This window comes from Electrona antarctica (genome assembly GCF_951216825.1).
Source record: "Electrona antarctica genome assembly, chromosome: 13".
Classification (NCBI taxonomy): domain Eukaryota; kingdom Metazoa; phylum Chordata; class Actinopteri; order Myctophiformes; family Myctophidae; genus Electrona; species Electrona antarctica.
The window spans coordinates 38,520,125-38,534,500 of NC_136794.1; the positions used below are offsets into that span (position 1 = coordinate 38,520,125).

A 14,376-nucleotide genomic window follows, 5' to 3' on the forward strand; every position below is an offset into this window, starting at 1 on the left:
CATGGTGGTCAGATATAAAACATGCTTTAATAATACAGATACAGTAGCTTATAGGAAAGTGTTACCAAACTGTTTTATCATCCGTTAGTATTTTGGGACATACAGCTAAACACAACATATAGATACCGTAGCCTATTCTTGATGATTTGTCTAGTATGTATCAATAAATACATATATACATTGTGTGTTATTTTTAGTTATTTTATTTGTATTTATTTTTTGGGGGGTGGGGGGGTTAAAACAATTTTCAGATTGAAAGCAAATTGAAAGCAAATTAACATTGGTCAAATTTGTCTCCAGTCAAAGGAAATATTGTATTATGTGGGAAGTTAGATTAATAATTGTTGGTGTGGTGAAAATGATTCCATAGTATTTATTGGAAATGTGTGTGAGAACTTTTGACTGACTGTGAAACTTTCTTTTTTCTTTTTTTGGAACAAGTTGTGTTGTAAATATGTCATTTTAGAGAGAGAGTACAGTATGTTGTTAGTAAATATGTCATTTTAGAGTATGTTGTTAGGTATCCGTTGAGTTCATTAGGGTATTTCCAGTTGGCCATAAACAGCAATAAAGAGAGAGAGAAAACATCATTATTTGTACAGAAATCACTGTTATTTTCTTTTTCTTCTCAGAGTTTATATGATGATGTCGTGCTGTAATTATAAATAAAGGAGATGGACCGTGTAAAGATGAACACTGTGTATGTTTTTAGTTTGGTGCTCTCTGCTGCTTATTGGAACGCAAATACACAGTGATGGAATACGTACATTTATAACTTAAGTATCAATACTGCAACGTAGATGTACTCTGTTACGAAATCAAAATATACTTAAAGTACTAAATGTAGCCAATCTACAATATGGTGCATTGTGAACTTGTAGATCTGCTATTTTCATAATAGCCGAAATGTAGGCTGATGTGGTCTATTCAAAATCTAAATCTACAAAGTAACTAAAGTTTTCAAATAATTGTAGTGGAGTAAAAGTACAATGTTTGCGTCTGAGATGTAGTGGAGTAGACGTAAAAGTATTGGACATTGGAGTAAAGTAAAAATACCTCCAAATTGTACTTAAAGTAAATGTACTTTCCACCACTGCACAAACGCACAGCATGCATCATGTATTGTAGTCCATGGAGGGTAGAGCTGTCACCATTACAACTTTAAGTTGACGAATAAACCAAATATACAAAGAAAGTACTGACATAATTAATAATGTTATACTTAAAGAAATTGCGGAAATAGCTGATCTACCAGCTGTCAACAAAGTGACGCGTTGAAAGTTTGTAGATCTGCTATTTCTGCCGTTTTTTTAATTTATTGAGCATTTTTCAACATGGAAACGATTTGTGGCAAATTATCTCAAATTATTGTGATTATATCAAATAATTAGCGATTGGACGATGATGTAATAATTGTGACAGGCCTACAACTAGGGTTGGAATCCAGAACGGATCCCAAATCGAGAACCGCAAACCGGTTCCATCTAGGGGTGTAACGGTACATTTTAACAGTGATACGATACGTATCACGATACATGGTTGACTTGACGATACGATACATGGACCATATTGGTTCATTATGGTGATCCGATACGATACGATTCAATGATTTGAAATCGATACAGTAACTATTGAAAATACATTGACATTTTTTTAAACTAAGTAATTAAACCCCTCCTTTTCTTTTTTCTTCTAAGAATTGCTAAATACCACGCAGGGCGGGAACCCCTTTTGGTGTTAGCATTATGTTATGCTTTAGCTATTGAAAAATAGCAGACCTCCAAGCTCATAGCGCGCCACCGAGTGGGGCGCTACGAGCTTGTAGGTCTGCTATTTTTGAACGACTGACATAGAAACATAGCTTTTTCAGAAAACTGTCAGGATGTAGAAGACATTTGTAGAATCGTCCTCAGGTCTAAATGGGTTAATACAATCGATTATTTGCATAGCAAAACGATTCGATACCGATCATTTGCATTGCGATACGATACATAGTCAATGTTGCTGTTTTCATTTCGATATACTTTTTCGATGCAGTTGCTATATCGTTACACCCCTAGTTCCATCACATTTGGAACCGTTTGGGGAACCAGTTTATCACACTGTCACAGGTGGTTATGTGGACTCAACGTCTGCTATACAATTACAATACCGCTGGTTCTCATACTTTTTAATTTCATCTTGGTCAACCTTTTAAGCAGTTTAAATGAGTGTAGGGTGTTGACAGAAATATGCATACATTTTAGTGACAAGTCCTTTGATCAAACAGTCTGTTCCTTCGTGTCAACAAACTCTTTTGTCATACAAATAGCCACAGGAAGGGTCTCCAGGAGCGTATACAAACCATAAACCTGAGAATAGGGTCTCGGGCCGACACCCACGTAGGTGGCAACAGCTGAACACACAAATAGGTCTACTGTCTGTAAATAAAGGCTGTATTGACAGCCCATACATCCAAACAGAAAGGTCCTATCTGATTGACATCCCATACATCCAAACAGAAAGGTTCTATCTGATTGACAGCCCATACATCCACACAGAAAAGTCCTATCTGATTGACAGCCCATACATCCAAACAGAAAGGTCCTATCTGATTGACAGCCCATACATCCACACAGAAAGGTCCTATCTGATTGACAGTCCATACATCCAAACAGAAAAGTCCTATCTGATTGACAGCCCATACATCCAAACAGAAAGGTCCTATCTGATTGACAGCCCATACATCCACACAGAAAGGTCCTATCTGATTGACAGCCCATACATCCAAACAGAAAGGTCCTATCTGATTGACAGCCCATACATCCAAACAGAAAGGTCCTATCTGATTGACAGCCCATACATCCACACAGAAAGGTCCTATCTGATTGACAGCCCATACATCCAAACAGAAAGGTCCTATCTGATTGACAGCCCATACATTTACGATACGATACATGACGATACGATACATGGTTGACGGTACGATACATGGTTGACGATACGATACATGGTTGACGATACGATACATGGTTGACGATACGATACATGGACCATATTGGTTCATTATGGCGATCTGATACGATCCGATTCAATGATTTGAAATTGATACAATAACTATTTAAAATACATTAAACCCCTCTTTTTCATTTTTCTTCTAAATATTGATAAAATTAATCCAATCGATTAATTGCATAGCAAAACGATTCAATACCGATTATTTCCATTGCAAAACGATACGATACATAGTCGATGTTGCTGTTTTAATTTCGATATCCTTCGATTCTTGAAATTAAAATAGATTTTTCGATGCAGTTACTATATATATCGTTACACCCTTAATGCTTATGAACCTTTGCTGGTTATTTATTTCCTGACAGAGCGCTCTAGTACCGTCATCACCACCACCGTGGAGCGACACGAAGAAACCTACAGCACCGGAATACAGCTTCCGCACACATCCAAGACACTTGAACTCCAGCCAGAATCCAAACGCTTCTCTAGTTCTCTAGAGAAGAAAAAAGAAAAGCCAGTTTTCCTCACCCAGCTCTCCCCGGCGGCCGCCGCGGCCGACGGGGAGACGGCCAGGCTGACTGTCACGCTGTCCGGCTTCCCCAGACCCACTGTCCAGTGGTTCCACAACGGGAAGGTCATCCAGAGCTCCTCGGTCTACACGCTGACCGAGGAGAGAGAGGAGTACACGCTGGTCATCACCAAGGTGACCAAGCAGTACGAGGGAGAGTACTCCTGCACGGCCACCAACCGCTTCGGACAGACCACCTGCACCACGTACCTCCAGGTGAAACAGAAGGACGTGGTCCAGGCGGAGAAATGGGTGGAGAAGATGTTTAAGCCGGTCACGGGTCAGCCCCCTACCTTCACGGTTCAGATCGACTCCGTGCGATGCTCGGAGGGGGGCGACGTGTCCTTTAAGTACAAAGCCACGGGCGACCCGGCCCCCGTGGTCAGCTGGTGCAAGGGTGCGTTTCAGATCCAGCCCAGCAGGAGGTGTGTGATCGTGGCCAACGCCGATGGCTCCGGCTGCCTCAACGTGCAGGCGGTCAGGCCGGACGACAGCGGCGTCTACTCGTGCAAGGCGTCCAACCAGTTTGGACAGGCGTCTTGCAGCGCCGAGCTGGTGGTGTTCCGGGAGGCGGTGTCCGCGTCCCGCCAACACGAACAGCAGCACAAAACGGTCCAGAAGAAAGGCTACAAAGTCTCGGTGACGGAACAAGCCACCGAATCCCGTCTGTACCAGGTGAGCCTTCCGGGCCAGGACCGGTCGGACCAGATGGTCTACACCATCGGTACCGAGGACAGACAGGTGATTCCCAGTGAGCAGGTGGGAGCTCTTAGAGAGCTTGACATCTCGGCCGCTACTCTCCACAGAGAGCAGGTCACGCACCGGGCCGCGGTACTGCAGTCTCACAAGGTGGAGGAGAGGGTGTCCACGGCCCCCACCCATCCGCCTCAGGCCTCGGCCGTTCCAGCCAAACAGCTTCACGAGGCTGCCTTTACGTCCTCCGTCCAGGAGAGACAGGGTCTCACGGAGCAGCACTGTGAACGCATCCAGAGTCCCGAGGTCGTCCAGCTCCAGGCCGCTAGGGAGAAGAGGGCACAGGTGATGTCGGCCACGGCCGAGGAGCTCACCCCTTTCTCTACGGTCAGCACGGGGCCTCCCGCTGACCGGAGGTCCAGCCAGGTGCAGCCCACGGCAGAACCTAAACATCTAGTCAGCGGACATCAGGTGGAATCCCAACTGTCCATGCTGAAGGAACAGTCACATGAAATCCCCAAACCACTGTCTGAGACGAGCTATAAAGTCAAAGAGGGAGTTAAGATCTTGTACTCGGCCCAGTCGACAGAGCAGCGGCTGCTCGCTGAGGCTCACACCACAGCGATAGATAGTGCACATTCTGCTGTCAAGTCCTCCACGGGCAAAGAGCCAGCCAGACCTATCATGGCTTCAGTTAGTGAGTCCAAACATACTTTATCCAAGGAGACCAAGTTCTCCATGGAAAGCCCTGGTCAGGAGACAGCCCAGCTGTGCAAGGACAGAGCGATGAAGTCGGCCCTTGCAGCCGAGGAGAAACGGACTCTCCAAGCTGAGCGTGCTCAGCCTCTGCCCAGTCTGGACAGTGCCTTGTCCATTCAGTCACAGGTGGAGGGAGAGCAGCTGTTACACCTGCAGGTGATCACAGATCAGGACCTGCTCCCATCGGAGACAAGGTTTACCTGTGAGAAACCGGTGCCGGAGAAGGCAGGCGCCAGGAAGAGTCCCACGCTGCTGCACACCGTCACCCACGACGAGCAGAAGACGGTGGTCTGTGAGGACACGTCAGAGTTCGAGGCCAAGGCCAGTACTATGACCATACAGCCGCAGAAGGAGTCCGCCACTCCGCTGCATCTGCACTCCACACAGCCAGTGCAGACCTTACCCAAAGAGGGCATTCTTGTTATCGAGAAGCCCGACCAGCAGGTGGCAGCACAGAAACAGGAAAAGGCCAGGAGACAGGCAGCCACCTCGGAGGAGAGACTCGAGCTCACGGCCGACTATCACAAACACTTAGACGTGTCTGTGACGGGCGTTGAGCCGCAGCTCCGGACGGAGCCTAGGCCTCAGAGCATTCTACACGCCTCCTCTCAGCCCATGCAGCTCCCCAAGGAGACTCCGTTCGCCAGCGACGCTAAGCAGCAGCGTGCTCTAGTTCAGAAGGAGGAGCGCTGGAACGTGATCCACGTCACCAGCGTAGCAGATAGCCAGGTCTTGGTGGAAGGTCACACAGAGAGCCTGACGGCCATAGACAGCTTCAGCTGTCAGCCGGCCGTGGAGCCCAAAGTGCCCACGGAGCAAGTGCAGATAGAGGAGAAGGAGGTCTCCACGGAGAGCAGCGTGCCTCTGGCCGCAGCCGAGCAGGACTTTGCCGTGCAGATCCAGGAAGGTCAGTCGGTCAGACAGTCCATACTGATGGACGAGCGACGAGTACTGACGGGCGAGCTCTCTCGGGAGATCGTCAAGTCAGAGTCGACTAAAGTTAGTGTGAGCACACAGCCTAAGCTGTCCCTGATGGCCTCCGAGTCCAAAGAAAGCACAGCTCTTCCCAAAGAGATGACCTTTGTGATTGAGATTCCCAAAGCGTCTAGCGTGAGTATCAAACGCCAGCTGAGAGACGCGCTGCAGTCCGCCGTGGCCCGCGACCAGCCTCTGTTACTGGCCGATGTCGTCGGGAGGTTAGAGGTAGCTCAGATACAGGAGGTCAAGGTTCAGAAAGAGCCCAGGCGTTCCGTGTTTACGTACCTCATCACGTCAGCGGGCGCCCCCTTGGAAATCACCCTGGCTTTTGAGGGAGAATACCCCCAGATGGCTGAACTCAGGACTGAACTGCAGGCGGCTCTCCATGCCATAGTGTACCAGGAGCAGCACGTTCTCACATCCGAGCAGCCCGGTACCATGCAGATAGACAGGCCTCAGAAAGCACAGGTCAGCTCGGCCCGCTCCAAAGAGATGCGGTCATCTGTGGTGGAGACCGTTAGAGTAGCGGAGACCGCAGCGGACTTCACCGCCGTCAAGGTTCAAGCCGCCGCTCTCAAAACGCAATCCAAAATGACTCTCGAATCCGCCACGGCCGAACAGCGGCTCGTGGTCCAGGAATCCCAGACAGCTCGGCTGGAGCAAACGGGCTTCTCCCAGGTGGTCAAAGTGTCCACCGAAGCCCGCGTGGAGTTCGAGCAGTCGGTGCAGGTCTCCAGGCAGGAGGTCAGGTCCGCGTCGGCGAAAGGCCGCATGAGAGATGTAGGTGCCGCTGACATCACCAGCGCCCTCCCCTCTGCGCCTGTCCCCGCGGAGCAGTCCGTGGACATTAGCGTCCAGCGGGAGCACAGGGAGGAGACGTTCAAGCAGGTAGTGACCGTGTCCCGACCAGAGCAGAGAGAACACCCCGTGGTGGTCATCCCTCTGGGGGACGTGGCCATCGAAGAGGACAGTAAGATGGTCCTCAGCACCACCATTAAGCACGTCAGCAAGGTCAACTGGTTTTTCAACGGACAATTGGTGAAGTCTGGCAAGGAGTTCAAGTGTTCTACGGATCACGACACGCACACACTAACAATCAGCAAAGTTATCAAGCAGAAACACCAAGGAGAGTATGTCTGTGAGGCCGAGAACGAAGTGGGCAAGACGACAACAACCTCCACACTCACTGTGGTCTCCAGAGGTTTGAATAATGGGTCTTCTAAAGTTACCTTGTCACTCATTATTCCACACAATCCATCCTTCTAAAGCCCCATTTATGCTTTGTCGTATGACTGTGTGTGTGGCGGAAATAGACGATCCATGCGTGCGCTTATTGATCGGCTATTTTCGGTCCGTAACACCACTGTATTGACGGAGCATAAAGCAGGCCTTTATCTTCACTCTGGAACTAATAAGTCACTTATCGAGGATCTGTTGTGTCCTCGTGACCACAGGGCTTCACCTCGGTGTCATTTCACAGTTCAGCATGAGTTCCCTGGCAGGATATACTGCTATAGCACTAACACCACTGCAGGGTATCCCAGCCTGTAGGCCAGCAACATGCCTCTAGCTGTCTCCTGGAGCTAAGCATCTGGTCTAATACGACTGCCATAATACTGGCCTACAGGCTCCATTTCATTTCATGTTCTTTTCACGGTCACTGTACAATGAAAACTTGTGTTTTTATTTTCCATCCATGAAGTGCCATATGTTTCACCGTCTGTCCATTCACTTCACTGGGTGGTTACATTGCATGCCTCCAGCATTTCAATCTGTCATGGTTGTCATCTTTTCCCCCCCAACAGCCTGAACCTAGCCCCGTGTTAGAGCCTTTTAGTCAGGGGGTCCCAAACTGTTCCATGCCAAGGACCCCCAAATTGCCTCAGCCGCTGCAAAATGGCATATAAAACAAAATCACAACAGACAAATACTGAATATAGCCGATCTATACAAGCTCACAATGCATCGCATGATGACACATTGTGTGCTTGCTATTTTGGCTATTTTTTTTAACGTTTGAAAACAGAATCCAGGTTGAAATTTGTTAACTGGCAAAATAATTGTAAAAAGTAAATTTTTAATTGGCGTTTATATAGCGCAAAATGGCTTCTGTGCAAAGTGATGGCCAACGAACAGGGCTGGTGTTCTGGCTGGTCTTTCAGCCAACTCACCCCACCATCTTTCTCCTCCACAGTCACTCCTGGAATGTCTCCCACCATTGTCGTCGCATTCCACCATCTCTGCTCCTCGTTTCTCATTACATATAAATACGTATATCCTCTGCCACTTCAATACTAACTTTAAACCTTTGTTTTTGCTATTCCTCTGTGCTGCGCGCCCACAGTGCCACCAGTCTTCAAGCAGAAGATCGCCTCCATCGAGATCAACGTGGGCAGCGCTGCCCGGTTCGAGTGTGAGCTGGAGGACGCCCCCAACGTCATCTTCAGGTGGTACAAGGCCGACGTGGAGCTCAAGCACGGCGAGAAGTACAGGATGGTCAGTCGCCAGACATCATCCTCCCTGGAGGTGGTGAAACCCATGAAGGTGGACAGCGGGGAATACACCTGCAAGGCCACCAACCTGTACGGCACGGACAGCTGCTCCGCCACGCTCATCGTGACCGGTAAGACCCCGCGGCGCAGCGAGATCTGTCGTCTTGTCGGATTACTGTAAAAGTATTGGTTCATGTGTTTGTTTGTTTGTTTTTGCCGATGCGTTACGATGTGCATGTGGTGTTTTTTCCTACTATGTTTTACATGATGTTCTATACCTGCTCTCCGTAGAAATGTATCCACCGGTATTTGTATCGAAACCCGACCCCATGACTCTATTTGTGGGCAAACAAGCTGTGTTCCAGTGCTCGCTCACTGGCTCCACCCCCATGGACGTTGTCTGGCACAAGGACAACGTGGCCGTCCCCTCGGGGCCAAAGTATGTCATGAAAAGCGACAAGAACAAATGCTCCCTCCAGATCACGAGGCTGGAGGTGAGCGACCAGGGTACGTATCTCTGCAAGGCCTCCAACAAGGTTGGCGCGGCCACGTTCACCACGGAGCTCAGGGTCATCGACAGACCCAGCTTCGTGAAGCGCGTGGCGCCGCTCTCGGCGGCGGTGGGCGAGCCCGTGAGGCTGGAGTGCCAGGTGGGCGAGGACACGGGCGTCACCGCCGCCTGGGCCAGGGATGGCAAGAAGTGCCACCAAACCATGGACTGCAAAATGTCCTTCGAGGACAAGGTGGCCGTTCTCGAGATACCCAAGTCCACAGTGAAGGACTCTGGGAAATACACATGCACGGCCACCAACGAGGCCGGCAGCGCCACCTGTGAGGCGCAGGTGACGGTGCAAGGTAAGATCTTTCGTGGTGAGATCTTCATCTTCATTTTTTTTACGAACACTGTTCACTGTTGTTCTCTCGAAAGGAGCTGGTGGAGTTGATGCTGGAGTCAAGGCTCTTCAGCGCCATCTTGTGTGCTGGTGCTGAATGCTATTGTCTTGCTCTTCCTTTTGCTTTTGTCTTTCATACCTTCTTTCGTTCATCAGACTTTCTTTTGTCTGTCACACTTTATTTTGTTTCTCATCACACTTTCTCTTAAACTTTTCGTTTTTTCACACTTTTCGTTTTTCCACCCCTTATTAATTCAATTCCCACAATCCATCTTTTTTCTCACCCTTTTCACCGTGGTGATTAAATGATTCCTCTTTCCTCTTTCTTTCCAACGGAAAAAAACACACTTTTCAGAGCCCGCCTCGTTTGTAAAGAAAATGGAGCCCAGTCTTACTTGGAAACAGGGCATAGCCGCACGGCTGCAGTGCTCCGTCAAAGGAACGCCCGAGCTGCGCGTTCACTGGTTCTGGAATGAGATAGAGCTCAGTGGTGGAGACAAATCCAAGATCTCTCTGAAGGGTGGCGTCGCCACGTTGGAGATCATCAACCTCACTGTCTCAGACAGCGGGAGGTACACGTGTGAGGTGTCAAATGACGCCGGGAGTGAAAGCTGCAACACACAGATAGCTGTCAAAGGTTTGTCAGTCAGACACAGTTCAATAATGGCTCTTTTCCACTACAAGAATGAGCCGGTTCTGGATTTACCAGATTGTCTATTCTCACAATTTAAAAAAAAAATATATATTTTGTTTGAAATGTTTGAAAATGACATGCCTTTCCCTTCAGCGGTGGTTCTGGTTTTAACACATGAAAGCATCCGTGTTTTGTGTTTGTTTGTTGGCTGTTCAAACACTGTTGAAAGATCTTCAATCAGAACTACTGACTTAGCACAGCGTTGGTAGAACCGGCCTCAGGTCTTCTGAACACGTTAATGGAACGTAAAACAACTCCATGGGTTCTGGAAGCTTTCAGGTTATCATGGAAGGTTCTAGTTTACCCGTCATAGTCTTCTATAGGTTTCACGTTATCATGGAAGGTTCTGTAGGTTTAGTGGAAGAGAGCCATCCATATAACAGGTCATGTTATTCAGTGAGAGATCAGGTGAAGGTCTTGCATGTGTAACCGTGTTCTCCCGACTCTCAGAGCCTCCGTCCTTTAGAAAAGAACTCCAGACAGTGGAGACGGTGAAGGGCAGCGCTGCTCAGCTGCAGTGTGAGATCACGGGCAGCGCTCCTTTCGACATCGCCTGGTTCAGAAACAAGAAGGCCATCTCCACCGACCGCAAATATACCGTCGTGTCCCAGGACTCTCTGGCCAGGCTGGAGATCCAGTCTTTTGAAAGTGTGGACGTGGGAGATTATCAGTGCGTCGTGTCCAACAGTGTGGGCAAAGTCACCACCAAGGCACAGGTCAAGCTGAAAGGTTAGTTTGACGCTGACGAAATTAGGGGTACAACTATTCCTAATCAATTTTATAGATAAAAAAATAAAAAAATCACTGATAATCTAGTAAAATAATCCATTCATAATTTTTTCCTATTTTGGGAATGTAATTATAGGCGGAAATCTGAAAAACAAAACTGAAAAATGTTTAAAAAATGTGTACAAATATTTGCTCCGTTGTGAGCTTGTAGATAGGCAGTTTTTACTATGTGCCAAATTAAACAATAAAGCTTAAGTTTTTAATCGATTCAACTTTCTAGGCGAAAAATCAATCGATAGGATATTCTGTAATAGTCCAGGTTATTTTCACACAGAGCCGCCAGTGTTTTCAAAGAGAGTGGAGAGCGCCACTGTGGTGTTGGGAAACGCAGTGAAACTGCAGGGAACCCTAAAAGGCTCGGCTCCCATCACCGTTAAATGGATGAAAGACTCTGAGATACTGAGAGATGACGATCCAAACGTCAAGATGGAGTTTGACAACAACGTCGCCAGCCTCTCGTTTACGGCGGTGGCCATCGGCCACGCCGGCAAGTACACGTGCCAGGCCGAGAACGAGGCTGGCCAGCAGAAATGTGACTCCACCCTAACCGTGCAAGGTCAGACGATAACTTCCACCGAGATGTGTGTTGCATAGACATGTCGTACATAAGGCCACATTTTAGGGATCATGTTTCTTTGCTCCCGATCCGATCATTTGATTCTGAGTATATCTGCCGATAACGATTTTTCCCAATCCGAAATGTATATTTTTTATAGAACACTTGTGCCATATCACAATAGTACAATATTCAAAATCACAGACAATATAATATTGATACTAGGGATGTCCCGCTCACGTTTCTTTGATCCCGATCCGATTCCCGATCATTTGGAAATGACGTGATCGGCCCCCGATTTCCGATCACGTGATCTGAAATCGGGACAACCCCACCAAACATTTAATCAAAACGAGCAAAACAACAGCGTATAGGCCCTGACGTTAGGGTGTTCACTCGTCATAACTGGTTCCATCTCATCCCAGAACCTGCCAGAATCTCAGAGCCCGCCGAGTCCCTCAGTGTGACGGCAGGAGACTCGGCCAACTTGGAGTGTACGATCGCCGGAAGCCCAGAGCTTAAAGTGAAATGGTTTAAAGACGGGAAGGAGATCACGACCGGCCGTAAATATAAAATGACCCTCAAGGACAACGTGTCCAGCCTAAAGATTCTTACTGCGGAAAAGGGAGACACATCTGAGTATCGCATGGAGGTGGCCAACAAGGTTGGAAAGGACCAGTGCACCTGCTCCGTCACGGTCTTAGGTTAGACCCTCCTCTGCTTCTTTCACACAACTAATACTTAATAATTACTTGTTTTTTTTATCATTATATATTTTATCATAGTATTTAACAAACACAGTTGTAATTACAGATTTTTATTTATTAAATGCATCTCTTATTCTAAATAGTTTCTATGGCATTGGAAGTTATAATAACTCATGGGGTGTTGTTTTCTCTTGGATAACCAGATCGCATAATGCCTCCGTCTTTTACAAAGTCTCTGAAAAGAGTGGATGGGAACATTGGCAGCGATGTGTCCATGGACTGTAAAGTGTCTGGGTCTCAGCCCATGACCATAAGTTGGTTTAAAGATGACAAGGAGATTATGCCTGGCGCCAAGTTCCAGCCTGAGTTTAAGGATAGCTCTGCGACGCTCCGAGTCGTTTGTCTGGCGAAGGCCGACTCTGGAGTGTATATGTGCAGAGCCACCAACTCTGCTGGCTTTAAGGAAACCAGTGGAACACTCTATGTCAAAGGTTATGAATTCTCCTGCCTTTCACTTATAGGAATCAGAATTATGTTGCTCCCTTTCTTGTGTAGACCACAGCTAAATGATTGTTGTCTTCTTAATGGCTTCTAGAACCCCCAGTGTTCACAGTGAAACCAGACAACCAGCAGGTTATACCGGCAACCACGGTTGCCTTCAAAGCGGCCTTCACTGGAACGGCTCCGCTGCTCGTTAAGTGGTTCAGAGAAGACAAGGAGATTTCCACCGGAGGCTCATGTTTCATAAAGAAGGACGCCTCTTCGAGCTCCCTGGAGCTTAGCAAAGTGAAACCTGGCGACTCTGCCAAATACTCATGCCAAGTATCCAATGATGCTGGGAAGGTGGACTGCACCGCAGTCCTCTTTGTCAAAGGTGCCACGTCTTTTTACATGCTCACAATGATATGTCTTATTTTCTTCTTCAAACATGATAAGGGTAGAAATGTCTCCGACTTGCTCGACAAAATAATCGGTGTGTTTTTTGCTAAACGTCGAATGTCTTATGAAACTGATCTCAAACGGATGTTAACCTCTTACTCTCAGAGCCTCCCGTGTTTGTGACGAAACTCGAGGCGACCAAGCTGGTGACCGGCGGCAGCACTCTGAGGCTGGAGTGTAAGGCCACGGGCAGCCCCGTGATCGCCTTCAAATGGTCCAAGAACCAGACGGACGTCGTCTCTGACGCCCACAAATATAGAATGTCCGTGACGGACTCTGTGGCCTCTCTGGAGGTAGTGCACTGTACCGTTGAGGATAGCGGAGATTATGTGTGTGTGGCGTCCAGCGAGGCTGGCACTGACCGCTGCAGCAGCACAGTGACGGTCAAAGGTTGGTTCTCGTTTTTAGCTTCGTTCGTACAGCCCGTCCTTATTCTGTCTCTTCTCCTTGTCAGTGGTGGAAGAAGCACGCTGATTGTTATTACTCAAGTAAAAGTATCAATAGCTAAATCTGCAATCTAACTAGCAACTAAAGCTGTCTAATAATTGTACTGGAGTAAAACGTACACAATCTGCGACTGAGATGTAGTGGAGTAGAAGTATAAAGTAATACACATTTTTCAAACACAACGTTGTTCCTTAAGTGCAGCACTTGAGTCCAAAGCAAATAGTTCCTAGTTTAAACCACTGCTAACGGTGTAAGAACATAGTTCCACTGCTAATGGTGTAAGAACATAGTTCCTAGTTTAAACCACTGCTAATGGTGTAAGAACATAGTTCCTAGTTTAAACCACTGCTAACGGTGTAAGCGCCACAGTGTTTTCCAACGTGGCTGCTCTCTCTCCTCTCAGAACCTCCGGTGTTTGTGAGGACGTTAGAGCCCAGGGACGTGGTTAAGGGCACCGAGGCGGTGCTGGAGGCCCAGGTCTCCGGCTCGGCACCGTTCACCCTGTCGTTCTGTAAGAACGGCAAGCCGCTCAGGAACGATAAGAGGCACCGCATCACGGTGAAGGAGGGCCACGTGGCCCTGCAGGTCCTGGCCGTAGAGGCGGGGGACGCGGGGACGTACCGCTGTACCGCCCACAACGAGGTGGGGGAGGCGGCGTGCGAGTGTCAAGTAACGCTGAAAGGTTGGTTGGTTTGCTGCTGCAATTTTAGAGATGGTCGCTGTCATTTAGATCCACTAGAGGGCGCTGTGTCATTTAGATCCACTCATTTAGAGATGGGCACTACTGTGTAATGTATATCCACTAGAGGGTGCTCGTGTGTAGGCTATACGATGCTACGTTGCTGCTCACTATCGGGCCTGGCTCTT

At 47.9% G+C, this 14,376-nt stretch overlaps 1 protein-coding gene across 1 annotated transcript in view; it reads left to right on the top strand.

Annotated features, from left to right (window-relative positions):
* Positions 1-14,376, top strand: part of ttn.2 (titin, tandem duplicate 2) — a 267,448-nt gene that overhangs the window by 61,976 nt on the left and 191,096 nt on the right. The window contains exons 37-48 of the mRNA XM_079517777.1: positions 2,312-2,334; positions 3,360-7,193; positions 8,337-8,615; positions 8,776-9,339; positions 9,733-10,014; positions 10,522-10,800; positions 11,135-11,416; positions 11,842-12,120; positions 12,327-12,614; positions 12,719-12,997; positions 13,168-13,452; positions 13,913-14,191. Of these exons, the coding sequence (XP_079373903.1) occupies positions 2,312-2,334; positions 3,360-7,193; positions 8,337-8,615; positions 8,776-9,339; positions 9,733-10,014; positions 10,522-10,800; positions 11,135-11,416; positions 11,842-12,120; positions 12,327-12,614; positions 12,719-12,997; positions 13,168-13,452; positions 13,913-14,191 (6,953 nt within the window). The remainder of the gene's footprint in view (positions 1-2,311; positions 2,335-3,359; positions 7,194-8,336; positions 8,616-8,775; positions 9,340-9,732; positions 10,015-10,521; positions 10,801-11,134; positions 11,417-11,841; positions 12,121-12,326; positions 12,615-12,718; positions 12,998-13,167; positions 13,453-13,912; positions 14,192-14,376) is intronic.